General features: G+C 34.2%; 2 protein-coding genes across 2 annotated transcripts; both read right to left on the reverse strand.

The window, feature by feature from the left end:
• Positions 1–728: 728 nt before the first annotated feature.
• Positions 729–2,406, reverse strand: LOC111791225 (chalcone synthase 2-like). Its single transcript, XM_023672486.1, has 3 exons — positions 2,204–2,406; positions 1,350–2,107; positions 729–1,080 (listed from the first exon to the last, which is right to left on the reverse strand). The coding sequence occupies exons 1-3, from the start codon at positions 2,379–2,381 to the stop codon at positions 844–846; spliced, it is 1,173 nt and encodes a 390-aa protein (XP_023528254.1). The 5' UTR covers positions 2,382–2,406; the 3' UTR covers positions 729–843.
• A 4,866-nt stretch (positions 2,407–7,272) lies between these two features.
• LOC111791223 (chalcone synthase 2) lies at positions 7,273–8,891 on the reverse strand. Its single transcript, XM_023672485.1, has 3 exons — positions 8,662–8,891; positions 7,826–8,583; positions 7,273–7,623 (listed from the first exon to the last, which is right to left on the reverse strand). The coding sequence occupies exons 1-3, from the start codon at positions 8,837–8,839 to the stop codon at positions 7,387–7,389; spliced, it is 1,173 nt and encodes a 390-aa protein (XP_023528253.1). The 5' UTR covers positions 8,840–8,891; the 3' UTR covers positions 7,273–7,386.
• Positions 8,892–12,371: the final 3,480 nt, after the last annotated feature.

Below are 12,371 nucleotides of genomic sequence, written 5' to 3' on the forward strand. Positions count from 1 at the left end.
ACAAATCTCCATAACCTCCTTCATCTATTCCTATTATTTGTAATAGAGTTAATGAGTAGCGGTATCCTGTAATTCAACACTATGTAGTACTACCGTCTCCATCGTCAGCTCTGGGTCAAACTCGAATAAAACTCACCATTCGAACCCTTATCCAACAGTTGAATCTCTCTCTTCTACCGTGTTCTTCCTCATTTGATCCATTACAAACAAAACACATCCAACAGTTGAATCTCTCTCTTCTACCGTGTTCTTCCTCATTTGATCCATTATAAACAAAACACACACGCTCGACATATTCCCGTAGTCCCTTAGAACCTCTCGAATTACTTGATGATAACCATCGAATGTATATTAACATGCATTTGTTATAATCCATAAATAAAATTTGTACGTATATTTTAAAAAATTAACATTTAAATTTATGAATTTATTTTATTAAAAAAAATATATTTCTAAAAATATGTAATTTTGACCTTAAATTTTAAATTAAAACTTTAATATTCTACTTGAGTTCATTAATACATGCGTTTCTCCTCTAAGAAATTTATATTCATTCATAATTAAATATGAATATTTATGGTTTAAAATAGAATTAAAATTCACTTGGTAATTATTTAAATAAAATTAACAAATAAAAATATATAATAGGAAAGGGAAAAAAGTACATTTATAATTAAATACGAATATTTATGACTTAAAATAGAATTAAAAATAACTTGGTAATTATTTAAATAACATTAAATAAAGGAAATAAATATAAAAATAAAACTAATAACTTTCTTCATCTGTGGTGATGAGTGCCTTCATCTGTGGCCATCCATTTGTAATAGCCTTACGAGTGGTTTACTTTAATGGAACGCTATGTAACACTACTGTCTCTACTGTTAACCCCGGGCCAAACCCAAACAAAACTCCCCAGTCGAGCCCTTCTCCAGTCGTTGAAGCTCCTTCTTCTACAGAGTTCTTCCTCATTTGATCCATTATAAAACCCACGCACGAGCTCGACATGTTCCCGTACTCCCTTAGAATCTCTCGACTTGCCTTCATCTTCTCCTCCTTCAGACCGAGTTTCGCTTCCACCTAATTTAAAAATATAAATTCAAATCACTTAATAATAATTATCGAATGGTTTAAGATTGGTTTGAATTAAATCAATCATTTATTCAAAATTTTGTTTAAAATGGACGGAGTTAAACGGATCAAACCCATATGAACCAACTCATCCCATACGTTTGGGTTAGGTTGAGTTGTTCTGTTCGATCACTAAATTTCTAGATGGGAAATTTTGAGGGCCTAACTTAACCGAAAAAATTGAATCATGGTTGAAGATACGTAAAGAGATCGATTACCAGATCGAGAATGGCGGGGCCACCGGGATGGGTGATCCAAAAAATGGAGTTCCAGTCGGAGATTCCGAGCGGCGTGAAGGCCTCTTTGAGGCTGGTCTCGATGTTGGTAGAGATAAGGCTAGGCACGTCTTTAAGCAAATGGAATGTGAGCCCAACTTCCCTCAAGTGCCCGTCGATCGCCCCCTCCGAGTCCGGCAACACCGTGGCTCCAGCCCATACCAACTCGTACAACGGCTTCTCCACCGCAAGATCCGGGTCCGACCCAATGATCACCGCCGATGCACCATCCCCAAACAACGCCTGCCCCACCATCGAGTCCAAGTGAGTCTCCGACGGCCCACGAAACGTGATGGCAGTGATCTCCGAGCACACAACCAACACCCTAGCCCCTTTATTGTTCTCGGCTATGTCCTTAGCGAGCCGAAGCACCGCGCCACCACCATAGCAACCTTGCTGGTACATCATGTAGCGCCTCACCGACGGGTGTAGGCCGAGGAGCTTCATAAGCCGGTAGTCAGCACCGGGCATTTCAATGCCGGAGGTGGTGCAGAAGACGAGATGCGTGATCTTGGATTTAGGTTGGCCCCATTCTTTGATGGCCTTCACGGCTGCGTCTTTCCCAAGCTTCGGCACTTCCACGACTACCATATCTTGACGCGTGTCTAGAGAAGGTGCCAAGTACTCGCACATATTTGGATTCTCTTTAAGAATTTTCTCAGTTAAGTACATGTGACGCTTCGTGATCATAGACTTCTCACCTGCATGTCTCAAAATTTACCACAATTATTATAATAAATAAAATTTCTCCACTATCTGCGAATTAAATAAATATCAGTAAACTGTTGTTTACATACACATTCGAACAAATTTTTCTTTGAGGACAGTCATATGTTCAGAATTGGTGATGCGAAAGTAATAATCAGGATAGTCAGACTGGAGAACGATATTAGGGGGTACGGCGGTGCCGATGGCAAAGATGGTAGCGGGGCCGTTGGCTCGTTGAGCCTTGCGAATGTCGGCGACCGAGGCCATGGAAGGAGAGAGGAGTGAATGAAGAAGCAAGAGTGAAATGGAAGAGAAGGTGTGAATTTGTGTATGAAGTGGAAAAATGGAGTAATATTTAAAGGAGGGAGGGTAGGTTGGAGAAATAGATAGGTGAGGTGCCACGTCAGACTATGATTTTCCACCGGCCTATCATGTCCTTCCACGTTTTCCTCTCTTCATTAGTTTGTTTTTACTCACATCATTAAATTATATTTTAAATTAATTTCTCTAAATAGCTATTACTTTCTTTATAAGCTTAATTTTTAATAATATTACTCGAGAATAATCAACCCTATGCAAAAACTGAGATATGGATTGATCTGTTTGAAGCTCGTGCCAAAGGTATTTGGTGAGCACTGCATCACTGTCTAGTTCGTTATTTTGCATTGTATGGCTGAGAGCGAGAATAGGAGAAGAACCTCGTTTGAATGCAAACCCATAAATCTCCCTTCCACTCATGCAGCTAAAGACGAGGAAAAGTGCATTTGCAGGAGAGCGGAATTCATTAGGGTTTCGTAGACGGGATTTTAGACCGCTCGATCGCTAACAACTTTAATTTGTCAAAGTTTGACTCATAGGTAAAAATCTGAGCATAATTTAGAATCCTTTACTTTCTCGTATTTATCAGAGATCATGTGCAATAGACAATTGAATCGTTTTTTTGTAGAACCTTTTGTTTCCTCCTTTTTTCTATATTTTTTTTCAGTAAATTCTTAACTATTCGAGTACGAGTCCAATAAAACTAATTGATGTCGTTATGATGACTCTTAAAGACTAGATTTGACTCTTCGAACGAGTTCGATGGAGATGGTTATATATCAAACGAAAAAAAAAAAAAAAAAAAACAATCTCTCAAAATTAATTTTAAATTATTTTTTCTATAAAATTTATAGCATCACACCTTTGAGAGCCATAAGCAATTTAAAAATAAATTACAATTTTTTTTTTATTTTCTATAATTTAATTTAAATAAATTTAATATAAATTTTGAAAATTACTTTTATTGATATAAATTTGATTTTAGCGTTGTCAAAATATAAATTTGGATTTAAATTTATGAATTTGTTTTTATTAGGAAAAAAATATTTGTCAAAATAGTTTCACTTTTAAATTTTAAATTCATAATTAAAAATTCAATGATTTAGACTTGGTTATTAATATATGTCTTTTTTTTTGTTAATAGATTTATATATATTTATATACATATATTTTTTTAAAAAAATTAATGTCAATATTATAAATTAAATTAGGTAATTACTTAAATAAAATTAACATAAAAAATAAATATAAAAATGAAAATAAGTAATAGGAAAGGGAATAGTTTTTTTTAGTGTTGTTTTATCAAATTTTAATTTGGATTAAAATTTTTTAATTTATTTTTATTAGAAAAAAAAATATTGCTCAAAATATCATTTGATTTTTAAATTTTAAACTTTAAATTCAAATTTTAATATTATATATATATATTTTAAATTTTTTAATGAAAATATTACTTGATTATATTAACATGCATTTGTTATAGAGATGTTGAGGTCGGTTTGAATTGAACGAGTCATTTATTTAATTTTGTTTTTAATATACGATAAGATAGTAATAATAAATTTTATAACTTTCATTAAAAAAAAAATAATAATTAAAAAATAAAATTTATACATATATTTTAAAAAATAATTTAGGTTAGTTTTGGAAGCTTAACTAACCCAAAAATTTGTTGTTAGGGTTTTTATGAAATTAAATTTATGGAAATTTTTTTATTAGGAAAAAAATATTTGTAAAAATGTCAATAGAATAATTTTGATTTTTAAAATTTAAATTTTAACTTAAAACTTTAATATTCTGCTTCTAACGAATTTATATATATTTATATATTTTTTTAAAATTTAATGTCAATATTTATAGAGTAAAATAACATTTAAATTCACTTAGTAATTACTTAACAAGAAAAAATAAATATAGAAATAAAAATATATAATAGGAATGAGAAATAGTTTCTATAAATTCATTAATAAAATTGTAACAAACCATAAAATCTTATTATTATTATTGGCTACAAACTAATTAGCTATAACATTAAAGTCAATGACGTCTTCCTCTATGATCCATCCGTTCGTAATAGAGTTAATGAGTAGCGGTTTACTTTAATGCAACGCTATGTAGCATTACTATCTCTACTGTCAGCCTTGGGCCAAACCCGATCAAAACTCCCCATTCGAGCCCTTCTCCAGTTGTTGAAGCTCCTTCTTTTAGAGAGTTTTTCCTTATTTGATCTGTTATAAAAGCAACGCACGAGCTCGACATGTTCCCGTACTTCCTTAGAATCTCTCGACTTGTCTTCATCTTCTCCTCCTTTAGACCTAGTTTCGCTTCCACCTAATTCGAAAGTATAAATTCAGATCACTTAATGATAACTACCATATCCTGACGACTACCGTATCCCTTAAAATCTCTTGTCTTTGCCGAGCTTTGGCACTTCCACAACTACCATATCCTGACGCGTGTCTAGAGAAGGTGAGTGCTCGCACATATTTGGATTCTCTTTAAGAATTTCCTCAGTTAGGTACATGTGGCGCTTCTTGATCATAGACTTCTCACGTGCATGTCAATGTCATAATAACATTTCTCAAAATTTACCAGGATTATATAATAAATTCAATAATATATACTGCCTGCAAATTAAATAAATATCAGTAAATTGTTGTTTACACACATTCGAACAAATTTTTCCTTCAGAATAGTCATATGCTCGGAATTGTGATGTGAAAGTAGTATTCGGGATAGTCGAACTGGAGATTGATGTTGGGGGTTACGGCGGTGCCGATGGCGAGGATGGTAGTGGGACCGTTGGCTCGTTGAGCATTGCGGATGTCGGCGACGGAGGCAATTGAAGGAGAGAGGAGTGGATGAAGAAGCAAGAATGAAATGGGAGAGAGAGTGTGAATTTGTGTATGAAGTGGAAAAATGGAGGGTAAGTGATCACTAAATCGTACATGTGGAGACATGTGAGTGGGGACGTCCTATGCAATGAGTATTGCATAAGATCAGACCAAAGTCACTCAACACTTTATAATGTCGTTTACTATTGAGATTGATTTTTTCAATCGATAACCTAGATAACTCGATCTTAATCCTGAGCTAACTATGTACTTCTGTTTATTCAGAATTATCCTTACATTTGCATGGGTGAGAGTGGCCCGAGTTCGCTAACTCAATAAGCCTCCCATTTTATGGGTAAGACTGGGTGAATAGTTGGGGACATGGGGTCCGAGATGGAATTCACTTCTACCCGCTTCGCTTTTAGAGATAGTAGACAAGTTGTTCCGTTAAGTACTGACTCCAAGTCTTAAACAAGGGGCTCCACCCTCTCATTAGCCGAGGGATTCGGTTTACTAGTTGGACCACAAACCAATTGTTCACTAGAGGATCAATGGAACTTAAGGAACAAGAAGTAACTTCAGGGGTAAAACGGTAAATTGAACCAACTCTAGTTACGAATAACCCATGAAAGATCGACTTACTAATTATGGTTATATCAAATGAGCAGAAATATATCTATAGTGGGATGTCGTTAACGAATGTTGGTTAACTAAGTTAATAAGTTTAGACGGTTAATCTTGGATCATTAGAGCCCATAATTTATAGGTCCATTAGATTCCCATGCTAGCTTATATGGGACTAAACATGAGAACAGTGTGACAGAAATTTATGAATTTATTTTTATTAGAAAAAATATATATTTGTAAAAATTTAGTTCATTGTAATTTTGACTTTTGAATTTTAAATTTTAAATTTTAAATTAAACTTTAATTTTCGACATGCTTTCATTATGCATATCTTTCTTCATTAACATATTTATATATTTAAAAAATAATAAAAAAATAAAATTTTAATATTTGTATTTATAGATTTAAATAGCATTCAAATTCACTTAGTAATTACTCGTATTTATAGATTAAAATAACATTAAAACTAACTTTAATAAGTAATTAAATAAAATTAACCTAAAAAATAAATATAAATATGAAAATAAGTGATAGGAAAGAAATAGTTCCTTCCTAGGTTCATTAATAGAGTTGTAACCAACCACAAACTCACTTATCTATATTAGTTCCCAACTATTTGTATTATAGTTAATGATTAGCGGTATCCTTTAATTCAACGCTATGTAGTATCACCGTCAGCCTCGGGCTAAATCCGAACAAAACTCCCCCATTCAAGCTCTTCTCCGTCAGCCCTCGGCCAAACCCGAACAAAACTTCCCCATTTGAGCCCTTCTCTAGTCATTAAGTCTACTGATTTCTTCCTCCTTTGATCTTATAAACAAAATGCACGCGCTCGACATGTTCCCGTACTCTCTTGGCAACTTCCTTTCAAGTTGCCCTCATATTCTTCTCGTTCAAACCTAGTTTCACTTCCACCTAATTCAAAAATATAAATTCGAATCAGTTGATGACGTATATATTAACATGCATTTGTTATAAGCCTGAAATATAAATTTAGGTAGAGATGTCGAGGTCGGTTCGAATAGATTGACATACAGATAAACCACACTGGGTTAGGTTGGTTTAGATTGATCTGTTCTGTTCGATCACTCTATTTTTACACCGAAAATTTGATATTAGTGTTGATTTATCACATTTAAATTTATGAATTTGTATTTATTAGGAAAGTGTTGTTTTTTTACAGTTAAATTTGGATTTAAATTTATGAATTTGTTTTTATTAGGGAAAAAAATATTTGTAAAAATATCATTGGTTATAATTTTGACTTTTAAATTTTAAATTAAAACTTTAATATTCTACCTATTTTACACGTGTTCATTAATGCATTCTTTTTTATATAATTTATAGCATTCAAATTCAGGCTATAATTCATTAATAAATGGTAACACACCACAAACTCTTATTTTTTTTTTTTTTTTATATTTTTGTTGATTACAAACTAACAACCATAACATTACAGCCATAACATCTTCCTCCATGCCCATCGTAGTGGTTTACTTCAATGCAACGCTATGTAGCACTACTGTCTCTACTGTAAGTCCCGGGCCAAACCCAAACAAAACTCCCCATTCGAGCCCTTCTCCAGTCGTTGCTGCTCCTTCTTCTAGAGAGTTCTTCCTCATTTGATCCATTATAAAACCCACGCACGCGCTCGACATGTTCCCGTACTCCCTTAGAATCTCTCGAGTTGCCTTCATCTTCTCCTCCTTCAGGCCTAATTTCACTTCCACCTAATTCAAAAATATAAACTCGAATTAGGTAGACATATGGAAATTCAAAATTTTGAGTTAAACCGATCAAACCCATATGAACCAATTCATCGCAGATGTTTGGGTTAGGTTTATTTATTCGGTTCATAGACGGGGAATTTTGGGGTCTAACTTAACCTGAAAATTTGAACCATGGTTGAAGATGGGTTAAGGGTTTGATTACCTGATCGAGAATGGCGGGGCCACCGGGATGGGCGATCCAAAAAATGGAGTTCCAATCAGAGATTCCGAGCGGCGTGAAGGCCTCTTTGAGGCTCTTCTCGATGTTGGTAGAGATAAGGCCAGGCACGTCTTTAAGCAAATGGAACGTGAGCCCAACTTCCCTCAAGTGCCCATCGATCGCCCCCTCCGAGTCAGGCAACACCGTGGCTCCAGTCCATACCATCTCGTACAATGGCTTCTCCACCGCAAGATCCGGGTCCGACCCAATGATCATCGCCGATGCACCATCCCCAAACAACGCCTGCCCCACCATCGAGTCCAAGTGAGTCTCCGACGGCCCACGGAACGTGATGGCAGTGATCTCCGAGCACACAACCAACACCCTAGCCCCTTTGTTGTTCTCGGCTAAGTCCTTGGCTAGCCGAAGCACCGTGCCACCAGCATAGCATCCTTGCTGGTACATCATGTAGCGCTTCACCGACGGGCGTAGACCAAGGAGCTTCATAAGCTGGTAGTCAGCGCCTGGCATGTCCACGCCAGATGTGGTGCAGAAGACAAGATGCGTGATCTTGGATTTGGGTTGGCCCCACTCTTTAATGGCCTTCGCAGCTGCGTCTTTCCCGAGCTTTGGTACTTCCACGACTACCATATCTTGACGCGCGTCCAAAGAAGGTTCCATATACGCGCACATATTTGAATTCTCTTTAAGAATTTCCTCCGTTAAGTACATGTGGCGCTTCCTAATCATAGACTTCTCACCTGCATCACATTTCTCAAAATTTAACACAACTATTATAATAATTTCAATAATATAATTCGATTAAATTATTTACATACACATTCGAACAAATTTCTCCTTCAGGACAGTCATATGCTCAGACTTGGTGATGCGAAAGTAGTAGTCGGGATAATCTGATTGGAGGACACTGTTGGGGGGTGTGGCGGTGCCGATGGCGAGGACGGTGGCAGGGCCTTTGGCTCGTTGGGCGTCTCGGATTTCGGCGACGGAGGCCATTAGAGGAGAGGGGAGTGAATGAAGAAGCAAGAATCAAATGGGATAGAGGAGTGAATTGGTGTATGAATTGAAAGAATAGAGTAATATTTAAAGGAGAGAGGGTAGGTTGGATAAACGGATAGTTGATGTGCCACGTCAGACTATGATCTTCCTCTCCCTTACCAGCCAATCATGGCTTCCCACGTCTTCATCTCGCATCCTACATACATGGCAATTGGTTTGGTACTTTAAAGCCTAGTTCCATAGTAAATTTATCACGGTTCGGTTCGGTTCGGTTCGGTTTGATTTATTTAGCTAAATTATAAAACTTGGTTCTATAATTACTATGGATATTAAAACGTTTAATTAAAATATATAGAAGATTTTTTTTTTATATTATTTATAAATATGTGCATTATCGATATTAAAAATAAAAAATATATTTTATATATTGAAATTGATAAAATTAGAGGGAAGAATTTATGACATTTATTTTAATTCCGATCATATAGTAAAATATTTTCGTACCAAGTTTGCATTTTAATTTTTCTACACCACCCCCAATTAAATACAGTCACGTGCATTTTACAATGTATGGTTAATCTCGCATTTATTAATCCATAAATTTTTAGAATCTTACCGGAACATTTTGGGTAATAGTTGGAGAAAACCAAATTTTCCTTTCAAACCAACTATATCTTGATTTTAATTGGGTCGGTGTATGAGTATTTATGGATTGAGTTGATTCTAGCCGAAACATTTTTTAGATCCAACTTAATTGTTCAAGCTGTCTCGATTCAACCCAAATTAATTTTAAGAGAACTCGTAAATCAACGTATAGGTTGTGTCGGGTAATGTTGGTTTATCGAGTTTTTAATGGGTTATTTTAATTAAACAATATGCGAGATGAGCTCGATCGAGAGTACATATTAATTTAGCTGTGTTGTGCTCGTATTAGCACCAATTTATTATTTATTAACCGTGAATTTGTACGTGTTTGGACTAAAATGTTAGAGAAATTTCCACGTATTTTTTTTTATTTTTTTAAAAAAAATTTATTATTTATTAATTACTTACCTAACATATCAGAATTTATTTTTTCTTTTTTCATTTATCAGAATTTGTGCTCTGTAATTACCATAATAGCCCTCCAAAATATTGCAAAAAATAACCATATTTTTGGACTTTCACTCCGCTTTAAAACGCTTACTAGAGGAAGGTTTCCATACCCTTATAAATCATAGTTTGTTCTCCTCCTCAACCAATGTAGGACACCCTAATCCACCTCCTTCGGGGCCAGCGTCCTCGCTAGCACTCTTTCCTTCCTCCAATCGATGTGGGTCACCTCCCTTTGGGCCCAGCGTCCTTACTGGCACACCACCTCGTGTCTACCACTTTCAGGGAACAGCGAGAAGGTTGACACATCGTCCGATGTCTGGCTCTGATACCATTTGTAACGACCCAGATCCACCGCTAATAGATATTGTTCTCTTTGGGCGCCTTGAGGGGAAGGCCAAAAATAACAATATCTACTCACGGTGGATCTAGGTCGTTACGTTTTCAATTTTGCCAAAATATCAAAATTTAGAGGGCCAAGAAGTAAAATATGCAAAACTCGAATATACCCTTACAAAGGACATGTATCTTACAAAAGATTCTGTCATATTCTTTTTTGATTGACACTAACAAATTTATTTATTTATTTTTAATTCATTTAAAGTCAAAATTTAAATTATTTTTTTTAGTCTAACAATTTTAATTGAATAATTTAGTTGTTGAAATGAGTTTGAGCATAATTCAAATAATAATAATTATTAAATGTCTTACTGAAATAAATATTTGATTTTAAGATTTAATAAAATTTAAGTTTTAAAATATATTTTATTTTGTATAAGAGAAATATATATTTTCATTTTTCTTGGTTGTTCTTTATTTTTTTTAGAACTAAAATAATATTTAAACTAGGGGTGTACATTCAACCCGACAACTTTGATCAACCCAACTTAGATCAACCCAACTCGAACTATAAGGGTTGGGTTAGTTTGGGTTCATTTTTCTAAACTCGAACTGACTTGGTTTGGTTTCGAGTTCATGGGACAAAACCATTGGATTGACCCGACCCAAATAAAAATATATAAATTTGTTAGAGTGATACTTTGTCCAAACTTAAAATGCTCACACTTGAGTTTGACGTCAATCAAATACATTAAACTATTCTAACGTTTGTAACAAACCATCATTTAATTTAAAAATATAATTTATGATAGGTTTGGAAAGTAAATAAATTTAAATACTAAAAACATTTTGACTTTTTTACTTAAAAAAAATTAATTTATTTTATTATAAAATTAAGATAATTAATTTTAAATTTTAATATATTTATTATTTATTTGTATATATCTTTAACCCATTCTCAACAAAAGTAGGTATTTACTTACTATGTTAATATGTTATAATTTTCGCTCTGGTTCTTGATTGTTTTTTTTTTTTTTTGTGAAAAATTATTCATTGATTTGCGTTTGTTCGTGAAGTTTTAATTATCTTTTATTTAAAATTGTATCCGAATAATTATAAATGGTGGATAAATAAAACTTTTTTTAAACCTATGTAGTTGTATATTTTAATTATGTATATTAGGCGTTTTGTCAATTTTCATCTTAACGTGAATGATGTTCTCTCTCACGGTTTCTCAGTTGTTCTCACTTCTAGTCTGGCTTATGCTCCGATTCTCTCTCAACCTCTTGTAAATATTGCTCTGGTTGTCCCGAGTTTTTTCTTCCATTTCTTAACCAGCCCAAAATTAGCTGATACTATGTTGGGATCAACGACGCTCCACATTGGTATGATACTGTCCATTTTAAAAAACTAACACCATACCAATAGAGATAACGTATCTCACTTATATACCTACAATCCTCCCTTTAATTAGCCAACGTTACACTCCAACAATCCTCAACACATCTCAACCCAACTCAAGTTGGGTTGAGTTGTAAACTCTATTAGAATTGCTCGGATTATCAATCCGACCAATCCCAACTTTCGAATAGGTTGGGCTAGGTTCGAAATTTTATTTGGTTTGCTCGGGTCATCAATCTAATCAGCCCACCTTTCCAACTCAACTGATGACATTTACTACAGATGTATCTCCCTTAAATTAGCGACGGTTGGAAGTTGTACCTAACTGGTTAGGTTTAATGANAAAAAAAAAAATATATATATATATATATATATATATTTATATATATATCACCTGGAGAAGGAAAAGGATGTAGTTTTATCTATCAACATCCACCTAATAAATAAATTTCATTCAAATAATTTTTTTTTAATAACGGTTTAATTTTCTTATAAATAATTTGTAAAGTCACAAATAATTAAAGTTATTAAAAAAAATATTTCTTTTAAAACATATGAAACGTTTAATTTAAAGTAAAATGGAGGAAAAGGCGTGCAACCGTCGTATGCGCGATTCCAACATCGACTCTCCACGATCTTCCACAATGGTGACGTTCTCGGTAGTTTACGTGTCGGTGGTGGTTAATTTTTAAAATTA

The sequence above is a fragment of the Cucurbita pepo genome, chromosome LG03 (genome assembly GCF_002806865.2).
Source record: "Cucurbita pepo subsp. pepo cultivar mu-cu-16 chromosome LG03, ASM280686v2, whole genome shotgun sequence".
In the NCBI taxonomy this organism is placed as follows: Eukaryota; Viridiplantae; Streptophyta; class Magnoliopsida; order Cucurbitales; family Cucurbitaceae; genus Cucurbita; species Cucurbita pepo.

Coding starts and splice junctions, on each gene's coding strand:
- LOC111791225 (XM_023672486.1), bottom strand. CDS start 2,381: ATGGCCTCGGTCGCCGACATTCGCAAGGCTCAACGAGCCAACGGCCCC. Junction 2,108..2,203: donor AGAAAAATTTGTTCGAATGT/GTATGTAAACAA, acceptor TGAGACATGCAG/GTGAGAAGTCTATGATCACG. Junction 1,081..1,349: donor GCCCCGCCATTCTCGATCTG/GTAATCGATCTC, acceptor TTTTTAAATTAG/GTGGAAGCGAAACTCGGTCT.
- LOC111791223 (XM_023672485.1), bottom strand. CDS start 8,839: ATGGCCTCCGTCGCCGAAATCCGAGACGCCCAACGAGCCAAAGGCCCT. Junction 8,584..8,661: donor GGAGAAATTTGTTCGAATGT/GTATGTAAATAA, acceptor AATGTGATGCAG/GTGAGAAGTCTATGATTAGG. Junction 7,624..7,825: donor GCCCCGCCATTCTCGATCAG/GTAATCAAACCC, acceptor TTTTTGAATTAG/GTGGAAGTGAAATTAGGCCT.